This window comes from Phragmites australis, chromosome 17 (assembly GCF_958298935.1).
Source record: "Phragmites australis chromosome 17, lpPhrAust1.1, whole genome shotgun sequence".
Classification (NCBI taxonomy): domain Eukaryota; kingdom Viridiplantae; phylum Streptophyta; class Magnoliopsida; order Poales; family Poaceae; genus Phragmites; species Phragmites australis.
The window spans coordinates 20,588,133-20,612,455 of record NC_084937.1 but is presented as its reverse complement, the minus strand read 5'-3'; the positions used below and the strand labels follow the sequence as shown (position 1 = coordinate 20,612,455).

The window sequence follows — 24,323 nt, the reverse complement described above, 5'->3', positions numbered from 1 at the left end:
ATCACAATTTAAATGGACGTGCAAGCACAATAATTTTTCTTCCATTTGTTACCCTCCCAGTTGGTACCCCACATGTTAAAAATGGCAAACAATTCACATATAAATTATTCATGAACGAAATCGGTCACATCTTGGAACTTTAGGAACCTCTTGCGAGGTCTGATCAAACATGCTAGACTAAGTCAAGTAATTTTGGAAAAAAGACATTAAATTATTTTCATTTAGATCTGGAATATGCAAGAATTTACAAGAATTCTGCGAGAAAGTTGCACGAAAACAAACACCATTTATACAGGGTTGATCAGAAGTTCAGAACTGCAAGGGTGATTTAACTTTTTTTTTTATTTGCGAGCATATAACCGCATATAAGTGCAAAGAAATTATGAAGTAACATAGTTAATCATCTATAACATGGTCACATTTTAAGATGTACACATCTTTCTTTCTCCCACCCTCATGCATGGTCCATTTAGGAACCTGTAATTAGTATATATAAACTTACATGATCAGTTCCAAACCCTAACATCTGAGAAACAACATAAAAAACGATCTAAAAGAAGGGGATTAAACAAACTAGATGGACACCAGACTCGATCTAAATCACCGAGAGCTCAAAAGAAATTTAGTTTGTTTAATTTGTTCTTAACTAATTGACTAACTCGGTGACTTTCTTCTTTTTGTTCTTGCACCTGTACTACTGGAGTAATTTCCTTTTGGTTGTACTTTTACAGCGGCCTTAATTAGAAGAACTCACTGGGGTCCCTTAATGGCACCACGTCGGCCATGAGCCCCACCTCGCCGTGCCCCATGCCATCGTCCAGAAGCCAGCTCTCCAGCATCGAGAACGCCGGCGCGGCGCCGGCGCCGCAGGTTGCGCCGGCCATCTTGCTCGTCTCCGTCGAGCACTCGGGGGTCTGAGCGGCCGCCGCGCTGTGGCTGGCCGACGCGGACGCCGCGCCCTCCCCGGAGCGTTGTGGCTGCTGCTGCGTCGTCGCCGTCGTGGACGTCGACCCCGACGCCTCCGGCCCCTTGCCCCCGCCTCTGCCGCTTGGGCGCAGCCACCCCTCCAGCAGCCGCGCGATGTTCTCGGCGCTGGACGCGTACGTCGCTGACCCTGGAGGCGTCGGCAGCGGCGAGGGCTCGAGCGAGAGCGCGTCGCGCAGCGCCTGCCGCGCCGTGTGGATGTCCGTCTGCAGCCGCCGCTCCCACTGCCCCTTGGGGACGGTCGGCAGCTTTTCGCAGCCGCCGCCGCCCTCTGATGGACCAACGCCGTCGTCTCCTCCGCCGCCTTCGCCGGCCTGCATCTTCTTGAGCTTCTTCTTGAGGTGCGTGTTCCAGTAGTTCTTGATGTCGTTATCCGTCCTCTCAGGTAAGTAGGACGCTATCGCTGCCCACCTGCACAGCAGATCAACAAGGTCAGCACACAATCGCCACGCCGGCGATTTGTCCATGAAAAAGGAAACAAGACGGGCGCGACGCGACGCGACGGATCACCTGTTGCCGAGAAGGGCCTGGAGGTGCACGATGAGCTTCTCCTCCTGCTCGGTGAAGTTGCCGCGCTTGATCCCCGGCCGGAGGTAATTGGTCCACCGCAGCCGGCAGCTCTTGCTGCACCGCATCAGCCCTGCACGCACACGCACCGGCAAAAAATCAAATCAAAGCTTGGATCTTGGAAGGCAATTCGACCGATTCACCAGCCCTGCGCATGATGTACGCACCGGCGTTGGTTGGCACGGCGCGCCAGTTCCCGGGGCCGTGCTCCTGGACGTAGGAGACGAGCATGAGGTCCTCCTCCGGCGTCCACGGCCCCTTCTTCACGCTCACCTTGTCGCAGCACGGCGGCCTCCCCATGCCGCCGAATCCTCCTCCTTCCCTCCGGCAGCTACTCGCAGGGGATGGTGAGCTTTCTAAAAGATAAAAGCAACGATCACACTGCCGGGGTCCAAACAGATGAGGAGGTAAAAGGGGTGGGGGCGGGATGCATATATATACACGCACGGCACAAGCGATGGCGAGAGGAGGAAGATGAGGAAGTGAGCTAGTAGTGCAGTGGCAGTGGTGGCACTGGAAACAGTTTGACCCGGGTAGAATGCTGAGCTTATAATTCAACTTCGATGCGACATGTGTTACATGGACATGCGCACAGATGCGCAGATGTGCACAGCGCGGCAAGCGATCGAAAGGGAAAACTGGGGTGGACTGGAGCCGTGGAGGGCAGCAGCCAGCGATAATAAATAAATAAAAAGTACTCTCTCTGTCTTAAAATATATAGCATATTAGAATTTTAAAAAAATTAAAAATATATTTTGATTATTAATTTATTTTATAATATATTATCAATTATTATAAAATTAATATCGTATTAAAATATTTATAAAATACAGACCTATTGATATAATTTTTTACATTAAAATTTACGTATAACTTAACTAATTATTAGTTAAAATTTACGATGTTTGATTTTACTAAATCCTAATGCATTTATATTTTTAGACGGAGAGAGTATAGTAATAGTAGGTCCGCGTCTGATCAACGGGTTTGGTAGCATTTCCTGGCATTGCGGTTTTGCTCTCGAATGATACTCTACCTTTTTAGGATAATAAATGTGTGTATCTTTTCTTCTGAAGAGTAAATAGTTGTGTGTACACGGTGGCATAGTAAATTTAAAATAAATGGGTGAGGATATCTGCTAGTAAATGTAAGTGCTATGACAATATAGATAGCTGCTTTCGCAAAAATAAAATAATATAGATATATGCTATCTATGCATATCAGTAATAGATAACAGCACATACAACCTCTCCAATAGTCTAATTATAATATATTCTATAAAATTAATCACCACTACAAGGAGGTTATGTGCTAACGGTTTAGAACTACCATCATAGTCGGTTTTCGAACCGACCGCATTCAAGCGACTATGATAATTGCATATTATCATAGTCGAGTACAAAACCAACTAGAATAAGAATTATCTTAGTTGGTTCTAATGACAAACTGACTAGAATAAACAAAACATTGTAGTCAGTTCTGAGCTTGAACCGACAGGGATAATTAGAGTATTGCAATTGGTTCAAGCTATGAGCCGGCTGAAATATTTATTCTGCTCCAGTTGGTTCAAAATTTGAACCAACCGGTCTTTGTTATGTTTTTACAATCGGTTTTCTGTATAAAACTGACTGAAATATTTTAAATATGCATCATTAGTAATTAGTAATAAGGCTAACATCAAGAATTGCTAGCCATGTCCTTGAAACAACTAGTAAACACAAGCAGTAGATACATTCATCACAGCATCGCAGGCAACACATAAATTCACATATATTCACAAGATCATGTGATTCGCTATGACAAGAGAATCAATAAAAGATAATCACATATAGTCATAAGTTCATCACAAGATAGAAACCGGTATTCTCCACTTGTTATTGATAGTAATTCATTGACTCATGAAACTGATAATCTCCACTAGTTCATATCATAGAACTCACCTTTTAGGCTAATGACCTAGCCCAATAGGAAGTAGCACAACTCTTTTGAGAAATGAGCTTACACCATATAAAAGAGAAAAACATATAACAATAAATGTAAAGATGAGAAGGTGAAATTAATATCGTATTTTTGTAGAATGACAAACCATAAGAGGTTCATCATGCATTATTGTCATCATTTTCCACATATAGTGGCAAGGAAAGTATCCACAGAGCATGATGCCTTTTGGTTGCTTGTGGCACTAAAAACACAATAACATAATCATCAGCTCAAAAGTATATACAAGAAGTATGTAGTTACCGGATAAGGAGTACGAAAAGTCATTTCTTCATTTTTTGCGTTGTGTTTCCCACCTTTAGCCTTGTATTCCTCAAACGCTTTGAATGTAAATGATTTTGGGAAGTTATCATCAACCATTGATGTAAAACTTAAAGATCACAATTTGTATAGAATTTCTTCTACCTTTTGACTGTGACCATTAGTTCTTCATATTTTTCTACATGATAGCCTAAGGGGTCCAAGACCACCGCCCTGCTACCACGCGACATGGTGACAAGTAGCATCCAGTGATCGCTACACATGTATAAATAGCAAATAATTATTAGGTTTGTTGGTCAATCAATTATTCAAGTGCAATATAAACGAGTTGTAGAAATTCTTAGGTATTCTAGGGCATGATCTCACCCCACCTAGATGGAAAGCTAGCAAATCGATTGTGGGTCAAGGAATCTGACCGACTGCTTGAGGTTGATGGCTTCCTGATACATATATCTATAAACAAGAAAGTAGTTAGGCATGCTATTTAATTGTAGTTACATGAACATAGACCAAAGTTGTAGACACTTACAATGCCCATCATAATAGTAGTTCGATGGAAAAGTGCTTGAAGTGGAAGCCTTTGTGCAAGTCATCAAACTAACACTAAATCCGTCTTTGGGGTGGTGAAATGCTTATACTTGTATCTCCCGATGAGGCTATATAAGCCCTTTCAAAGATCAAGAACCCTATCATTGGGTCGATATGATTTTAGTCATTAATATCAATATAGTGAATGGGACTAACATTATTTGCTAGTATGCAAGGTAATTAGTATAAGATTAAGGACTTGATTAGTGTTATTTTAGGCATAGTGTGCATCTAGATAGGTGATTAGCCTAAATTTGAATTAAGTGAGTGATCCACACTTGTTACTCTTAGTGTTTGACTACACTTAGGTGGCTTGGCAGCGCTGAGTCTTGTGAGACCCTCTACCTGAGATTATAGTGCGGTCACAAGCATTGTAAGGGGGAGGAGTGGCCTGTGCCAGAGCGGCGAAGCACTACCTTAGTGAAGATGGCGATGAGCATGGTGCACCTAATAGCACTACGTGAAAAAAGATCATTAGTGACGGGTGATAACCGTCATTAATGATGAGTCTCGTACCCGTCACTCTTATCGCATCACTAATGATAGGTCATTAGTGATAGGTTATAACCGTGACCCGTCACTAATGTTCAGTCATTAGTGACGGATCGTAACCGTGACCTATCACTATTGACTGAACATTAGTGATTGGTCGTAATCTTGACCCGTCACTAATGACTGATAAATGATTTTTTGCGTTTTTATTAAAAAAAAGTAAAAAAAATTCACCCGACCCATCCAACACATGCCCATCGTATATGCCTCACAAGCCATGCTATTTTTCATGTTGTTTTCAAGTTTGCATTCCGTGGGAATCAAACACGTGACCTCCCTCTCGCCCATGCAGTCACCTTACCACCTCTGTTATCACGTAGTTGTGATAGAAACTGGATATTTTATCCTTTTAACCTTCTTTGCCGAAGGTCATTAGTGATGGGTCACTTTCTGAATTTCTCATGTAAACGATCGCAATTTCATAGGTGACCTAGAGTGTCTTTGGTAAAATGGGTATAACTTTTGCATACGAACTTTGATTTTGATATTTTTTTTACTCTACGAACATCTATAGAAAAGTTACATCCATTTCTCTCTAACTTTGTTGGCTTCGGTGAATTTTTTGAGGCCAAATTCGGCTTGGAAGATTGAGTTCTTGCCCCCTGAAGTTTTTGCACCATTTTTGGAATATGCGTTTTTGTTCATAGCCACCACCCCTTACATCAAAATTGAGCATATATGTACAATGATTCCTATTCTAGTGTTGCTGAGATGAGAAAAATAAGAAAAAACTAAAAATATTTGTTAATAACTCAAGATTAGATTTGCATTGTTGAGCATTTAAATGGAGAGCTAAAATAATATGCTTTATTTCAGCAGGGAACACTTGTTGAATAGATGAAGACTAGCATGTTACAAATCAATCGTATGATTTTATTTCCATATTTTTTATCAATGGAAAATACCACAAGCAGAGGCATTACCAAAGTTTTGCACTGATGAATACCGTCATTAGTGACGAATCACAACTTGACCCATCACTAATAACTGGCCTAGAACGACCCGACGACCTATCACTGATGACCTGATCATTAGTGATGGGTCACAACTTGACACATCACTAATAACTGGTCTAGGAATACCCATCACTGATGATCTGGTCATTAGTGATGAGTCACAACTTGATCCGTCACTAATGATTAGCTTAGGACGACCCGTCACTAGTGACCTAATCATTAATGATAGGTCACAACTTGACCTGTCACTATTATCATCAGTGACGAGTCATGTTACGACTCGTCAGTAATGACCACTTATTAGTGACGGGTCTATGTCTAATCCCGATCGTAAGACATATTAGTGGTGCATCCTTATTGGACTCGTCACTAATAGGACATAAGTGACACGTGCTAAGCAGACATTAATTATGTGGTGTCTCCTTTGCTAATTTCTTACGTGGTGTAGGAGACCCACCGTATTTGAGGAGCTCAAAGAGACACGGAGTTATCCGACAGGAGAGCTTGACCCGTAAGATAGACTCTAATGTGGACTAGTGGTGAGAGAAAACTAACCGATACAATAGGAAAATTGTGTTATGCTGAGTTTGTGCTCTCTATCTTATTTACATTTTACACTTACTTATTACACCGTTTTATCTTCCACATTTACCTTTTCCTAGAATTGAATGCGTAGTTGATAGGATTAGAACCTAGGGTGTAAAACTTAGTTACAATAGAGTAGCCACAGTAGGTAATAGAAATTGAGTTATGATTATCTTATTAATTTAAGCCGAATAGTAATTAGAATCCTTAATTCACCCCTCTCCTTCCCCTCTTAGGGTGTCACCGGTCCTTACACCCTTATCATTGGTCACCTCCATGTACCATTGGTGCACTCTACTAAATTGAAATTTTTTAATTACTTAAACAATAAGTAATTATAATTAATTATAATTCAAAAAAGTAGCTAAAACAATGTAGCTAATTTCATCCAAATGAGATGAAAAATTTCTCATGTAATAGCTCCTTGCCATATTCACCTAAAAAATATAAAATTCCCCATTCATAAACCAAACCACCATGAACTCAAGAATAAACAAAATCTAAACCCTAAATTGGAGCAATATTTTGGATCTCTAGATGGGTAGATGGCTAGATTCATCTGGATCTCTAACATGCACCAAGAATTATATCTAAAATTGAAACCCTAAATTGCTAAAACCACATGCATCTCTCATATACCTAAACCCTAGAAGGGAACTAACTATTCTAGATCTAATATAAAGAATCAAGGTAACTACATCAAAATTGCATACCTTGGATCACTAGAAATGCAAGCCTTTTCCACAATTTGAGCCTCCCCCCCCCCCCCCCCCCAATCTTGGAAACGGTTACTACCCTCGAGGAGGTCCTGTTTAGACCGAGCATCTACTGTTCAGCCTACTCTACTCGGTCTGAACAATAGTAGGTCAAGGGAGATTGATAGACAATCATAGTCAATTCTTATGAAGATTGTGATCTATCAGAGTCTGTTTTAGCCACTGTCGGTGGATGAACACCGCGAGCAGGGATCCTGAGGAACCCCCTTTGAGATTCGGCCGGAGGGCTGGTCGTGGAACTACCTCATACGCGAGATTAATACGAGTGGGACTTAGGCAGGATGGATCGTCAGCTAGTAGAAATGAATACACCAAGAATTTAGACAGGTTCGGGCCACGCAGAGGCGTAATACCCTACTCCTGTGTGTCCAGTATGTTGTCAATGCTCCTCCCCTTTCGTCTCCCTCTTCTTCCTCCTTTTTTCTTCTCTCATATCTTCTCTCGCTCTCTCTCTCTTTACAAAGTGCTCCCCCCCTTTATCTACCTGGGGGGAGGCCCTTCAGGGAGTGCCCATAACGAGGGCACAAGTTCCCGTAAACAATAAATGGAAAGTGACCATCATTGGTCTACAGTTAATGTTACAGAGGGTTGAAAATACATCCCTCGGACAGTTCCATCGGTCTTCGCATTCCAGCTTTAGCAGGCGCAGGGGCGCTCACCGGCCAGCTTCTGAGTACTCTCTCATGCCCGTTTGGTCAGAGTAGGTCTGACGCGGTCTAATGTAACAGGGCGATGAGCCTCGGGCCCATCAAAGATATCTTCAAGCCGTCTTTCTTCATGGGCTCCGCGAGGGGACATGCGATGGGACCTGCCGTATTAATTGAGCCCACACCTTTCTGCTAGGCAGCGGCAGGGACTGACGTATTCAGAACTGCAGGCGTGGGGGAGAGTGGTTGGATGTGACCGTCCACGCTCCCCATTAAATGCGGCATGGGGCCTCCCACCGACCGACACCTCATCGTGGAGTCCCTGCGGGGTCCACCGGCATGGGGCTTGTCGGGTGCTCGAGGCTCTCTAGGTGCTCGGGGACCAACTGTTCCTGATCCCGAGCACCCACTCCCGGGCCGTGCTTCCCTCGGGTCCTCGGGGAGGTGGTCCCCGACGAAAGGGGCCATGTGGTACCGCGCTGTCCTGGCCTCGGGACTCGGGAACCCCCGGATCCCATATCACCGACAGCCACCATCAGACTACGATAGTATACGTAATATCTTAGTTAGTTATTGGATGGAACCGACTGCAATACTATTGTATTTAATAAGTAGACTATCTACTAATTAGTATATCTAGCGTTTATCCTTCATGATGTTCTTTTTCTGTCATGTAAGCAAAAATCTGACGTGGAGAATGTTATAGTTAGTTGCGGTGTATTGTTGGCGATATCCTTAAATATTCTAAGAAGAAAAGGCAAACATGCTAAAAATTCCATTTAAAATCATACTATGACGAATATTCCCTCTGTTTTGAAATAGATGTCAGCTAAAGAGTCCATATTAAAAGCCATTGAGAGAAGGAATTGAGAGTGAATGAGAGTGGTGGCCTGGGTGCTATTAATTGGAAGTGTTGGAAGTGAGAGCCATCAAGAGGGGTAGACATGTCAAATGTGGAAGAATATATTACCACCTTGTTATGTTTTTTATAGGCTAAAATGATATCTAAAAAAGAATGGAGAGTGAGTAGTAACAATTAAGTGTGTTATGTGTAACATATTTTAACAAAATAGATAAAAAGATTCTTAATCAATAAAAAAGAATGGTATATACTCTTCGTCTTGTTGAAGTAGAGATGAATCAGGAGATTGGACTCAGATGAACATAGCATAAACAATAGATAGGAATTAGTTTGTTGTATTCCATTCATCAATTGTGGGTACATTTATACAGGATATACAAGTGTCTTTTGGGGAGGTATCCTGCCCCAACAGGCAATGGAACAGTAACCGCCCATGATGGTTGGTGGTGAAGCGATCAATCACAACACTCTCCCTTAATCAATTCATCATCTGTATATTGATCAATGAATAACTCCTCCAAAAACTCTGAAAAAATATGAGGAAAAGATGATTGTAATATGCAATTGAAAAACTCCTTGAAAACCCAGTGGCATATAAGCTTGCATTGATATTGCCTTATTAAAAACCTTATATGAGACAACTAGAGAGTAAAACTCATACGGGAAAAAGAATGCAATATATATGATTTGATGATCATAAACAAGTTATAAACTAGGGACTGACCCTCCCCCCCCCCCCTGAATGATGTAATTCTCAAAGTCTTCGTCATGCCAATTCCACGAATACATTTCTAGAATATTAAAGTGGGCAATGACTTAGTGAATAAATCTGCTAGATTTTCACATAACTTTGTTTGCAAGAAATCTTGTGGCAATATACTTTGTGATATTGCACTTTATATAATTTGTATGCATTTGAAGAATACAAGTAGTATTATCTTAATAGATAATTGTAGGATATTGTGATAAATATATACCACATGATCCTGGAATATGATTTATCATTCTGTGAAGTAATATATTAATGTGATGTTGCATATAATGTTCAGAATGATCAGTGGAAGTAGCAACTAGAGTTTACTTCTGACGACTTCCATCATAAGGTGGTACTACCATGTAAGAAAATGGAACTGGTCGGATAATAAGCTAGCATTGGTATATCCTACCATGACCATGTCTTTATATTTTGATAGAATAAATCAAGATCTTTTATACATTGGAGATATCTGAAGATATTCTATAAGCCAATCATATATCCTTTTGTTGGAACTATGCTATGTTTAGCAAATGACTTGGCTGCAAATGCAAAGCTGGGTCTAGGGAAATTTGCAAGATATCCGAGTGCTTCAATCATACCAGGATATGGAACTTCAGGTTATGATATCACCTCTAGGTTTGAATGGATGTTTATCCATAACAAGGGATCGAATGACCATAGGTGCTTTAGATGGGATTCCTTATGAAATATGCTTAAGTTATAGACTTAATCAAAAACTTGGCTTTACCCAAGTCTTTCATCTCAAACTCCGTCTTTAGATGATTGTTTGCCTTTTCTATATCTTGTGTAGTGAGATGATACAAAATCCAGTGAGCGATTTCCTAATGAACACACATGGACAATCGTCATTTGAGTAAGCCTTCAGCAGAAGGAACTCATTTAGTCAGTTGTATCATATCTTGTCTAACTGATTTAAGTCATATAGTGATATTTTAGTTTTACACTGTACATGTTGCGATTTGCTCTTGGATTCAAAATTTAAGCTATTCAGAGGCATATAGATATCCGAATCTAATAACACATAAGAGTATGCGGTCATTACATCAACTGCATGGATAAATCCATTTATACTACCAAAATATTAGATATCAAAACTTAATTCCACACATAAGTATAGAGTATGTTATAATAGAAAATTGATGTTGGGTCTCTGCATAAACCCTTGTGCTATAGGTCTCGTTTTGTATCTCACCATCTCATTTTTTGAATGAATAGACCCATTTTGCTTCTAGTGGAAAGTCTTAATGAAGAGTAGGTATTACAGAGGGAAGTAATCCATTTTGCTTCTAGTGGGAAGTCTTAATGAAGAGTAGGTATTATAGAGGTAAATGCCTATCCTTTGTTAAGCGGGTGCAATTCTACATCAATTGCTTCCTTCTATTTGGTACAGTCCTAACGCTAGAGGCACTCTGCCATGGCCATGTACTTTGGCCTGGATTCAGTTGAATGTCTTTGGCCATTTTCAAGGAAAAATATAATGTTCACATAGTTTTTCCATTGTATGATTCAGATGAATCAATATAGTTTGTGGATACTTACTTAACCCTTTTAACTCCTCGTGATTTCATACAACAATGAAGTAAGGGTGTTCCGATATCTCAGCATATACGTTTATGCACACATTTATGCTGGGTACTTAGATGTAGAGCATCCATTAGATGTCTTTCAGCAAGAGGTTGTGCATCATTTATTGGTTTATAAAATATCTTCATTTGCTTCTGCAGCAACATAAGAAGCATTATTGTGTCTATATTTCTCCTTCTCTTATTTTTATTTGGGAGATGAGTGGTTTTATAAGGTACCTCTACCCTTTTTGGTGCATTGATCATAGGGATCAGTGACACCCTTATGATCAAAGTGTTGTAAATTAATAATTCTCTAAACTTTTGTTCAGATTCTTTAGTACGTGGATCTAAGGACTGAAGGCATTCTTTGTGGTACATATCTCCCCCGAATGCCCGTAAGGATCGATAACGTCCTAAGAGGGGGTGAATTAGGACACTTAAAAATATTCGACTCCAAAAACTTCATAAGATAAACCTATGTCAATTTCTATCTAAATGTGCTCTAGGTTTATCTAGTATGCCTACTCTACCGTAAAAGAGGTTTGTAACCTACTCTAGGAAGGTAAATTGCAAGTATGAAAATATGGAAATATAAATAAGGTAGAGAGAGCAAACTCGGCACAAGAGATTTTTATCCTATAGTATCGATGGTATGAATATCACCCCTATTCTATGTTAAAGCTCTACTAAGGATATGCTCCCGATCGCTAAGACTCTTTCGGCCACAGCTCTTGAGCCACCAAGTCACAAAGGTGAGGTTTTACCATTAGCCTCTCTTATGGCCACTTGTCGCCATCTTCACTTTAGAGCTTGAGCCACCAAGGCAAGCTTCTTGCCGCCGCTTCACACCAGGGTCAACGATAGGGTTTCCCTGATCCTCCCCTGCACCTGCATACATAGGTGGCGCTGCCTCCATCCACCAACGTTGATGGGTACACCATCCACTAGAAGCGCGAGCCACCTAGCCGAATCGGGAAGCCAAACCTCACCGTCAGGCACAGGCAGGCCGAGTCACCGCAGCCAGGCCGAGGCAGACACGGGCAGATGTCACCACCAGTGTGGTTGGGCAGGCTGCCACCAGGCCATGGCTGGTTTGGGTAGATCGCCTTCAGGTAGGTCATCGCTTGTCCAGTTGGCTTCGAAAGAGGACACCCGGAGAGAGGCGTGGCCACCGGTGTCAAGATATGGTGGTTTGTCCGCTAAGGTGGATGTCTGTCAAGACCAGTTCAAGAAACAAACTAATCTCATCTATGTGCTGAGCCCAAGAATCAATCCCAACATATAGTGACTTCACTAATGATAATCATTACAATATCCATACTTAGTCGAATTAATCGTCTTATAAAAGTGACCTTCAAGGGTCGAAGAACCAAATAAACTGCAGCGAAACTAAATAAACTATAAAGACTCTAATCCTTTACGACTCTTCCACATACATCATCGACGTAGAAAGCATCTTAGAACGATCCACCTTCAGCGTACTCCTCGATACTTTCTCTAACTGAGTATTTAGTGATACCAAGTGTGGGGAACCGTCCAAATAATATTCTAATTAATCACTAGGTGGATCATTATTCATAATCACAACCTCGATGATTAACCAAAATATCATCCCGGTAGTCCCAGCACGTATTTTGTGCCTAAGATCGGAACACATGCCTTCCAAAATTTAGCATCACAACATAGCTTAAGAAAGAGCAAGTAATTAACATTTCTATTACAAGTCTTTAACATGCAACCATTTTCAACAATTTACATCAAAAGGTAACAACATCTACGCAGCAAAAATATAAACCTATACAACAAAAGAGAGTGGAGCCACATGCCCTTAGGCTACACCCAAAAGCACGACCTCCGAGAGTAGGATGACCTACTCTTGCCCGCCACCCTGATCGGCAGGCACGAAGTAGCCAAACACCAGCTCTTCCTCACCAGCAGCACCTGAAAACGCAGGCATAAATATAAAGGTACTCGCAAGACTTAAACCATATAGAGCACATATACATAGCTCGACTTCAAGAATTATGCATTGAGCCATTAGCAAGGAAAAACCACATGGTTAAGTTAAACATAAACGGTAAGCAACCTAGACACATATGTGTGAGCAACTAACTTAACCAACAACATAACTTTACGCTGCCATAACCAACTGAACATAAATAACTGGAACCATTATGAACATACATGTAACAAAGACTAACTCAACCATCTCCCATATATCACACCATCAATCACAAGCGAAAACTTTACGATCGATGTAGATGGATAGAAGCATGCTCATGACCGAGAGCGCGGTATTTTAAAATATTTTTACACCATGCAGGGGATACTCCTGGACCCACATAACTTGAGGACCATACGGTTTGCATGACCACACAGATCCATACAAGGGGTACTCATGTCAACCTTTCCTAATAAGCCCCGATCATTTGAAACATTCATCGCTCAGCACGGCGGTACTAGAACTACTCCCAGAGCAAACTAGTACCACTACAAGCCCGCCCACTCATACCGTCGATGTTCAGGCCCCAAATGACCATAGCTACAAAGGTATTCGGCTCGCCTTACCATTAGATCGGCATGTGGTGAGTACGGTAAGTGCTAAATCCGACTACACCGACGATCGGTACTTAAACGACGCAAGCGATCTACGGTGTCCGGCTTCCTCTTCCGACCTACCCAGGGGAACTCCACATCCGGGCAGGATAAACACCTCCTAGCACCGCCCACATCTCGTCTCATACTCACCACTCATACAACCATCATCATCTCATATCCAATATTGTGATCATTACAAAAGTAAACAACGCCTATGCTCGCGAACGATGAAACAATTCACCGCTCGACTTCTACCGAATGACCTATGCATTGCTAAGTATTTCGATTTAACTTGTAAACTAGACACCAACAACATACTCAAGGCGACAAGGAAATGATGAACAACAATTCAAGGTGGAACTAATGCATTCAACATAGGATCTTCCCACTTGTACCCGACCTCGACTCGACACATGCAAACATACATAAGCATAGTTCATCAATTTTAGACTTCATTCAATTGAACAAAGGTGTAATATGCTTAGTTGCTTGCCTTGCTACTCAGGTGGCTGCCTATAATTACCCACGCAACACTCGCAGAAATCCGGGAGGTGGGCGTCGTCTTCAACTGCAACCGCGACACGCTCCGGCTCCTTGTTCACTAAACAAGAGCATGTGCAGTGATGAGCAAAAATGAATGCAACAAGATATGCCACAATGCTTAACAACATTCTAGAAGTACAAGACATGCGAATCAATGCAAAGCTAAACGATCTAAATGAAATCTGGAAAACAACAGCCACCCAGAATATCCGGGTTGGTCTGGAGTATCTGGGTTCCAACCCTCCGGGTGAACCTCCGGAAGAGGCGCTCGGTTACTGCCTTTCTGTTTGTCTAACCCGGAGTATCTGGGTGAATCCGGAATATCCGGGTTCCGGAGCCTCCGGACCATCCTCCGGGTGAAGGTGCTCGGTTAGCCACTATTCCAACTTAACCCGGAACCTCCAGGTTGGTCCGGACTATCCGGGCTGTGTCGGACACTCCGGGTGAGGCTCCGGGAGAGGCTCTCGGCTAATCATTAACGTAACTACCCGGAGTTTCCGGGTTTACCCGAATTATCCAGGTGAGGCAGACTTAGGTTCTTCCACAACTTTTCCCTCGGTCGATTTGACTCACTTTACAAATCTGTGCTACACAAACGTGTATATGCCCTATTCAAAGGATTATAAACCTATCTTGCACCCTAAACCCTAAAAAATTTTGAACACAATTCGACATACGATTTCTGTTGAACCCAGAGTATCTAGGTCAGCCCAGAAAAGCTGTTTTCGAGTGGATTTTTGGTCGATTTGAGTTGCGATCTTCTCCAAGCCTAAAGGGAACATATTAGGGATAGTCCAAGGGTACTAGAACTCACTCATCAACTAGCAACACGACTCTATAGCTCAAATTTGTTCAAAACTCCATTTTTACTCCAAAAGCTCAAGAACTTCAATAACTACTCGATTCTTCAATGAAAACGAAAATAAATTGGATAGATGAGTAGCTCATGAGCTAGAGAATGCAATGGTACCACATTCATACCTTGACCTTACTCCTAGAGAGAGAAATCCAAGGGAGAGTGAGAGAGCTTGAGAGGGGAGTGAGAGGGGCAGCAGCTACAGCTGTTGTGTGCTGCACGGGTGGGGCGTGGGGAGTGAGGGAGGAGAGAGATAGGGCAGGTGGGGCTGCCTATTTGAGTGGTAGGGGTGGTTGTCCCACTTGTGGGGCCCACATGTAACAGAAAAAGGGGTATTTCCAATCCGATTTTTATTCTTTTCTCCCCCAAATTTCTTCCTCTTATCCAAATGACTTTAAATGAATTGCTTTATAGTTACAAAGTAAAATCACTCATAATTAAACATAATACTTAAGAAGCATATTTATGCTTAATTATGCAATTACGGATTTTGGGACGTGATAGCAAGAGTGAGTACTTGTCGTACTCAGCAAGTTGTGAAGGAATAATATGCATATGAAGGTTTTAACAAGAAATGGGTTGAGTGGCTCCTTTGCATAAATCAGCATTTAAGTAAAAATATTTGAAAAGCAAATATAATTAAGTGAATAACCAACCACCTCAAGATTCCATCCATATTGACTTAACCAACACCTCAACCGAAGTTCCATCCACTAAGGTTGAACCCTTATTCATAGTTCCCACCACTATGATTGACCACCCTCAACTATGATTCCCACCATCACAGTTGACCCGACTAACCAAAACATCAAGTTATAATCATGGTAGGTTTTCAGTGTCGCTCGTGACCGTGAGCACGGTTGAATATTCAGTTTTGACTCTACATAGGTTGTACTTTACCCACAAGACGTATCATCCTGTTTTGTCGAGCATCCGTTGGCCGATGGATAACTCTTACACACTACCAAGGTGTGCTCTAGGAATCCACTACAAAGCCTTTACAATGCCCCCTCTCAGCACATGTCTACCCGCTAAGGTTTCACTGCCACGTGATTTCACCTCAACAACGGAAGCCCCCTCTTGCGCCTTTCGGATCCCAAGACATCGTCCATTCACCGCTCTTCTACCTGGTCTACACTATGCTGAGAGTAAGCAAATTACTTGGCTAGGCTCGTTCCATTCTAGCTTATGGTTGTACTATAAATACAGAAAGATCACCTCACAAACCGGTCCTTAGATTTGAGTAAGGCTACTACTTTCCAAACCATACATCCCATCATACCATATGCTCAAATCCCTATACTATGTTGCTACAAAAGTTATTTCATCATATTTTATCATTGTTGCATAAGACCATTATCAAGTTTGCAGAGCATTAATCATGATTACCATTCAAAGCAAAGCTATGCATCATCTTCCCATCCATAACCCAAAACCATACTATGACGATAAGGATGATAAGGGAAAAACTAGGGTAAAGGCTAACACTTGGGATTCCCAATATATTATTAACATGCATGTTTATAAAACAAAACATTTGTAAAACTAGGATAACAATGATCAAGAACACAACTTGCTTTCACTGAACTTAGTTGGGTCTTCAAAATCTTGATCCTGCAGAGCTTCTAGCTCCTCTGAAATGTTGGCGTCTACTCGCAACATACGCAGAAAAACAACAACATATAAACACCAAGATCCAAGAAGAACCAAATATCACACAACAAATATTATCATCACAAGATTATACTATTCCGAACAATTCGGCAAAAGAACAGGTCAGAACGGGTCTACGGTTTACAAGTTATGATTTTCCAAAGATTAGAACAGGACTGAAAAGATTATCTATAAATGAAATTATGTTGCTAGGAATTTTCTAGGATTTTTTCCAAAGCCATCTATAATTTTTTGGGATTTTTTTGGAATTTTCTAGCATTTATTTGAATTATAAAACTATTTAAAACTATTAAATAGAATTAAATAAACCTATAAAACATTATTAAACATTTTCAGAAATCAATTACCTAATTATTATTATTTTTATAATTATTTTTATATTGAAAACTATTTATTGTGCAATATTTAACTATTATAACATCATCAAAGCAATTAAAACAATTAAAAAGAAAAACAAATGTTGACTGGGCTGCTGACTAAGCACTAGAGCTGACGTGGCATGACACGTCGGCAAAGCGCTGATGTGGCATGCTGACTTGACACGATGACATGGCTAGGCTGACTGGGATTATGAAGTGACACGTGGAAACATCTAACTGGCTCACGAAGAGGTCTGCACAGATCTAATCTTGACCACAGGATTTGAATCGGATGGCTCACCTTGCTTCTTCTTCTCCCGAGTGAAGACAATGACCAGAATCACGTCGTCGACCTCTTGCAACTTCGGCGAGCGGCGGAACTCAGACTCCGACACCTTGCGAACTCAGCTGGGCTACGGGTTGTCGTCGGCGGTGCGCGATTGAGGCTAGCGATGGTGGGCGGCGGCTTGGAGCTTCAGCTCTAGCCATAACTATGCTCTGGGCGTTGATTTCTCGGCGAAAACTTGGGGGAAACGCTCAGGATGCTTTAAGGAGGGCGTAGGATCATATATATATATAGGCAGGAGGCTACCTAATCTATAAATCAAATCGGATTTGGAAGAGGGGCGACGGATGGCTATCTGAACTCGGTTCCGTATATTCAAACCAGCTCGGGCTTCTATCTTTTGGGCAAAACCTCACGTATAGTACCTGGATTCTTCCTCGTTTATTGCTTGGCTTATCTCTAACTCCAACTCGCGGATTTGAGTGGAATTTCATACGGCCAACGGACTTCCACGATCACCTTGTGATAGGGGAAAACGCTTGGGATACTCTGAGGAGGGCGTAGGATCACATATATATATATATATATATATATATATATATATATATATATATATATATATATATATATATATATATATATAGGCAGGAGGCTACTAATCTCTAAATCGAATCGGATTTGGAAGAGAGGCGACAGATGGCTATCTGAACTCAGTTCCGTCGATTCAAACCAGCTCGGGCTTCTATCTTTTGGGTAAAAGCTCACGTATAGCACCTGGATTCTTCCTCTTTTGTTGCTTGGCTTATCTCTAACTCCAACTCGCAAATTTGAGTGGAATTCCATATGGTTTGCGGACTTCCACGATCACCTCATGATTGGTTCAAGCTCCAGCAAAACCAACGCGGGCTCAAGCTTCTAGAAGCTCTGGCAAACACGTTTGGGCGGTTGGCGCACTTCTTCGACTTAGGTATGGCGGCATCAACGCGGATGGTGGTTGGCCGAGCTGTTGCACTGCCGAGCTGAGCAGAGAGGGAGGGGAATAGAAGAGAGGCAGCGGGCTAGACTTGGGCTGGGCCGATTGGGTTGGGCTGGAGTAGAGAGAAGAGAGGAAGAGAGATGATGGGCTTCGGCCTTTTCATTTTTAAAAGCTTTTCTATTTCAAAACTATTTTCTCTCATGTATATACTCATGTATATATATGTACATACAAGGTATATACCACATGTATATATAGCTCACATAAACAAACAATCAAGCAAGCAAGCCATCAATACACATATATATCCATAAACATTCTTTTATAGGAAAAGGCCATCATTGCATATATGTATTTATACATATAACACACATACTCACATATATGTATATATGTATATATGTATAAAGCACACATACACACTTAGGGATTTATTTAATTTTGCAAAGCTCTTTTAAATTTATTTTGAAATTTTTTTTATTTTCTTGGCTTTAAGAATTTGGGTTGTTACAATGTCATTGTCAAAAGATGGGAGAGACGGGCCGGCTTCAAAGAAAACCACAACTGTGTGGGTAGATTAGGCCGTCATCGGGTTTAGCTGGCTGTTGCTGTAGGCGTCATCACCGGTCTATAGCTAAGAGTCTGGCATGGACGTTCGATGCGCTACTGTCACTTGAAGCCACCAGATCCGACGCTATTGGGGGTCGTGGGAAGCCAGAGGGCGAAGAGGTGCCACCGGAAGGGCACGTGCAGTCATCACCGCCGTTTGGGTAGGTCACCGCTAGGCGTAGCCGACTCATTGCAGCCACCATTGGCCTGGTCAAGCCGCCACCGTGTAGAGCTAGAGGAGCGCCTCGGGGTAGGGATGACACACCGCCGAGGGCGAACTGGTTCTAGGCATTGTGGACGGTCGCCGCTGCAGCTAGGAGGGTGAGGAGCCTCCAGCATATAGATGGCAAGTGCCACCGGCCGAGTGCGGCCGAAGGGCCGCCGCCATCTGCCTCTTTGGGGCACCCTGGTCGTGAGGGTGAGGAGCCGCCGCCACCAGATCAGGATACCACCGGTGGGGGTAGGTGCCGCCGATTGCGGATGGGAAATAAGCAGCCCCTGTCAAAGGAGGGGCGCCACTATGAAAAAAGAGAAGGAGCATCGTCTACCCAATGGAGAGCCGGGTCAGCGAGGATGGCACATTCAGACCTTGCTGCCGAAGAGGAAGATCCTGGTGAGGGCCGGCGGTGGTGACCCAGTAGATCATCTTTTCTTCTTCTTCCATCCTCAACTCCTCTTGCATCGCTGCTTGTCTTATTGCTTGTCCGATGAATCAGCTCCTTAGCGCGATGTCTGATACAACAATTTTTTGTATTTACGTCTTACTGAATTTGCATTTTTTTAATTTAACAATAGCTGAAAACGTGTGCGCTATAGACATACTATAGATTATTAGCATAATAGTAATAGACACAAGCATATAAAAAGCTACCGATGAATAATAATATTAGATAAAATATATATTACTAGAAGTAGGTTTTTTCTAAGTCACCTCGGCATTAAATCTGGTTTATCAAACGAATTTCTTTCTTAGTGGTCTGTTTCTTGCACTCCAGCCTTTGATGTATGTCCAAGTGTGGCTAGCTGCCGAGTAGTAGTAGTACACGACTAAGATCGAGCTGCTTTAACTCTAATAATTAATAAAACCAACCCATAACAACCAAGTCTACTTTCTTGATTTGAACGACGTTGACGACCCAAATAATATTTACCACATCTTGTAAAGGGTCCCCAATGTTGTTAATTTGTTGAATGTAACGTACTGATCAATAGGTCTTCTTGAAATAATTGACTTCTCGGGCCTTTCTTTACGCACTGTATTTTCACAAATTTACACTTGAGGATATACTACAGTATACGTGGCTTATTATTTATCTTTCCTTTTTTAGTGTGTGATAAACTAGAGAGAGAGAGAGAGAGGGAGAGAGAGAGAGAGAGAGAGAGAGAGAGAGAGAGAGAGAGAGAGAGAGAGAGAGGGTGCATTTAATCGATGCGGTAGCTAAAGTCAGCTTGATTGGAGTGAACTGAGCCGCGTCCATTTATTTCTTGAGGCCGCCGTGACTCTCCCTTACACACTTTTCCCCTTTTAGGAAGGAGAAAATAAAAGAAGGTTCAAAATTAAAGTTGTAAAAGAAGTCTGCGGTATTCAGTATTGTCATTTTAGGAGAATTATTATGCATTTTATTTAAGGAAATTCTTGCGTATTATGGTATCGCTCTTGACAACACGCCAGCACAATAGTGAAGGCTCGGTAGTGGTGGAGGTGTGGCGAGTCGCAGGTCCATAGGAAGGAGTGGGCGTACGATGTAGAGGCGTGGTTGTGGCGTCATAGGGTTTGGGATGGAGACGTCGACGGCTGCAGGAAGCGTCACGGTACCGATTGGGATGGTGATTAAGGTGTAGACAGAGCGACAATATGGAAAATAGAGATGTGATGCGGTCTTGCTAGCATGTTACATAGGTGCATCTTGTTTTTTAAGGAGAAGAAGGACAAGAAGAGGAAGCCTAATCGATCAATATAGAAGGGAGGAGAGAAAGAAATGGATTTCCCGAATCAATATCTAAAAGAAATGGAGATTGAGTGTTTTTTACCTATGGTGTGGTGCAGAGAATGCTATTTAACTTCTCATTCGCCTAGGTTCAAGCCAACAAATGTTTCTTTTTCTTCGCGGGGGGGGGGGGTGTTTAGGTGAGCTAGCTCCGACTCTATATCTGCTATACAGATTCATGGTGGAGCATATCTATCGGTGGAGCTGGAGGTTTAGTGTGGGTGTTTGGCTAGCAGGTTGACTCTAGATCCGTGAATAAGGAGGTTTATGGTAAATTGTCCATGCAACCCTTTGTATTGTTACATGTGCACTATTGTGTTTGTGAGCATTTAATTATATTTCTGCAAGAAATAAAACTATTTTTTATATTATTACAATAAATAATGAGCATGAAACACTTCAAGGTTCCAAATAAACAAGTTTGTGGACATTGATAACTAGAGTTTGTAGAGTATCATATCTTTTTACCTGTTTCACAAATTCGTACTATAAGAAAAGTAACTCTTTGGATCAGGCTGCTCTAGAAAAACGTGAAGCCACCCCATTTGTCAGTCGTATCGTTTTGGTCTGCTTCACCGTCATTGAGTACTCTGTTCTCGTTTCTATACCGACGCAAGACTTGGTTGTAAGACTTGATTTAGTTGTTTTGTAATAGAAATAGGGTTTTCCCGTGTTAAAAAACGTATGTGAATATCTAAATACGAAGCACACGCGTCAAACATGTGTTAGTTTTCGCTCGATCCACAAAGAGTAACGGGCGGCTACTCTTCTCACTGTATTTAATACGACGGCAGAATCTTAAAGGGCGTACGTGTGATGAATGTAATGGCATCATATATTTGAATTGAAATAAATATAAATAGTTGTACAATGAAGCCGTATCAGATAAACGTATATGTCATGAATAGTCAATGGTATATATACTTCGATTGCCAGTGGTCTAAAAAAGATGCGTGAGGTAGTGTTGGCAATAAATTTCTGACGGTTGTTTGCATGTCGCCGGTAAAATTGTTGGCCAAAAGCAAAAATCTAGTTTCCATCAGTGAATGCAGGAAATTTTTTGCCCCCTTGAGTCCTACTAGAACCGAACTGCTTCATGTGAAATTTCAGTAGAATTCTGCGTCCCAACAGGTGATTGGTGGAGGCAACAAATGTATTAGCTTACTGGCCATCTGAAGGACAATTGTGGAACAGAGGTACCTAAATAGGTTAATGTCTTCCAAATGATTTCAGCTATATAGATGTGCAAAATTGGGTGGCTACTAAACACTACAAAATGCAGAGATAACAATGCTCCTACATCTATCATTAAATATGACTTGGTTAGCACCTATTATTTTAAGGGGGAAATAGTACATATAAATGTCATTGCAATGTATATTCTCCTGATCTACTGATCTACATAACATCCGTGAAAACATCGATACAAACTTAGCTTGGTCGCGGTTGCTATGTGAGTAGCGTTGCTCTAAAAAGTGTGTCCACTCTTATGTACATTTCAATATGGAACAAACTCTCTTAGGCACCATTGCACTATTTCTTCGATATAGAAATAGTTGGTCTAACACGTACGTTCTAAATATAGAAAATTAGTTCCTAATTTTATGGTCGTGACAGCATATGAAACGAATGCATGCTTTTTTAGTCGGTTCTACATGTGTACGTAACTATGCATAGTGTAGTGATCATACTAAATAGATATACCAATTTGAGAAATCAAGCGGATATGCACTTAATTTACATATGATGAATTATTGACTTAATTTACATATGATGAATTATTGATAAAGATTGAGTTGAGCTGAATTTGATTTGTATAAGCATGTCTATGTATTACAATGCATGATTATAATTATGATTAATCGGAGATGGAGAGAAATCGAATTAGAGAAGCTTATGTGTTTGTCTTATGATGCGTAGATGATAGATGCAATTTGACCATCGACGATGGGATGATCGAGGCTAAACGGGGTGTTTGGTGCTGAACGATCAATAAGATCGAGTGGAGTCAAGTGTGATCCTAGATGTATACGTTGAGAGCAAGAAAAGCTTGAGAAGGTGGATGAAGACGACGTGTTGATAAAGTCGAGCGAAAGGGATATCAATGTAAGTGATAAAGCAGCCTAAGGGATCGGGAGTAGGAGAAACTTGCAGACAGTCAAGATCGCAAGACAGAGTATACGCGTCATCATCAGGAAGGTTACTTAGGATGCAAGAAATCTAGTTTACCTAGGATGCAAGAAACCTAGGTTACTTGGGATGCGAGAAACCTAGGAAACTTAGGATGCAAGAAATCTAGAAAACTTATGATGCAATGAAACTTCCAATATCTATAAATATGAGGAGATGGCTGTGAGAGTCTCCTTGAGCTATCGAGAGTTGAGTTCTAGGGTTTTAAAAGAGAAAGAGATGAATGCTTAGCCTTTTGGTGAGAGCTACGTTTCCAAAACCACTTTATAATCAGCCGAAAATAAGACGTTCCTATGCAAGTAATGAATATTGTGTCACATCTTACTCTTGTTTTTATCTCCTTCTAGTTTTCCTCTCTTGGCTCCCTTGCTTGTTTACAAGTTTTTCGGTTTTGTTGTGTTTTTCGTTTTTGTTGCAGAGCTGAATTTTTGCATCGTGTTAAATTTATTGTTCTTGTTGCTAGAGGGATAAAAATTATCTATAAATTGGTCGTGAGCCATCTCTTACCTCTAGATTTATTAACTTGGAGTGTTTCATCACCCGGTGCTTAGTTCTTTGAATTTGAGTTTTCCTTATCATGTTGCAAGTTTTTGTCAGTTATGACACTTGGAATAGTTTTTTATGGAACCTAGTGTTCAAATCCATACCTTATAGCTATGATCAAAACAATTTTTTTAGCGACAGCTAGTTTTGATTTATTTTTGTTTCTCTCGGTTCCTTGCTTCCGCTTTTGATTTGATACGTGTTGGATGAAAGATTAAGATAGACCATCAAAAAATTTGGTGAGACTCTTGTTCACCCACTCTAGTCGTATTCTTAGGTCCTACATAATTGCACTTCACTTAGCTGCATGATCCAGATGTACTACCACACGCGTTGGTACAATTTACTTGTGATTTAGGACATTGCCACATGATTTTCAACTCAACATTGATCATTACTTTTTTTATGACATGTGGAGTATCATTCTCGCATGACAAGTCTAAATAGTTGGTGTGAAATAGTGTCCAAATTAAGTTTCAAAAGTTTTCCTGCGTGCATTATATTCTTGCTAGCTAGGGCAATATCTATTTTGAACTGAATGTAGAGAAAAAAATAAGAGTACCTCACAGCTAAGGTTGAGGA

General features: G+C 41.3%; 1 protein-coding gene across 2 annotated transcripts; it reads right to left on the bottom strand.

Moving 5' to 3' along the window:
* Nucleotides 1–379: 379 nt before the first annotated feature.
* Nucleotides 380–2,163, bottom strand: LOC133896685 (myb-related protein 306-like). Of its 2 annotated transcripts, none has more exons than XM_062337280.1 (3): nucleotides 1,825–2,163; nucleotides 1,495–1,624; nucleotides 380–1,395 (listed from the first exon to the last, which is right to left on the bottom strand). In XM_062337280.1, the coding sequence occupies exons 2-3, from the start codon at nucleotides 1,617–1,619 to the stop codon at nucleotides 741–743; spliced, it is 780 nt and encodes a 259-aa protein (XP_062193264.1). In that variant the 5' UTR covers nucleotides 1,620–1,624; nucleotides 1,825–2,163; the 3' UTR covers nucleotides 380–740. The 2 variants fall into 2 exon arrangements, with proteins under 2 accessions (XP_062193264.1, XP_062193263.1); XM_062337279.1 differs by having other exon boundaries at nucleotides 384–1,395; nucleotides 1,719–2,160.
* Between the last annotated feature and the right edge of the window lie 22,160 nt (nucleotides 2,164–24,323).

What these genes read in the sequence shown, in the direction of transcription:
- LOC133896685 (XM_062337279.1), bottom strand. Translation starts at nt 1,851, where the DNA reads ATGGGGAGGCCGCCGTGCTGCGACAAGGTGAGCGTGAAGAAGGGGCCG. An exon ending in CGCCGTGCCAACCAACGCCG is followed by an intron (nt 1,625 to 1,718) that starts GTGCGTACATCA and finishes GTGTGCGTGCAG; the next exon opens with GGCTGATGCGGTGCAGCAAG. An exon ending in CAGGCCCTTCTCGGCAACAG is followed by an intron (nt 1,396 to 1,494) that starts GTGATCCGTCGC and finishes TCTGCTGTGCAG; the next exon opens with GTGGGCAGCGATAGCGTCCT.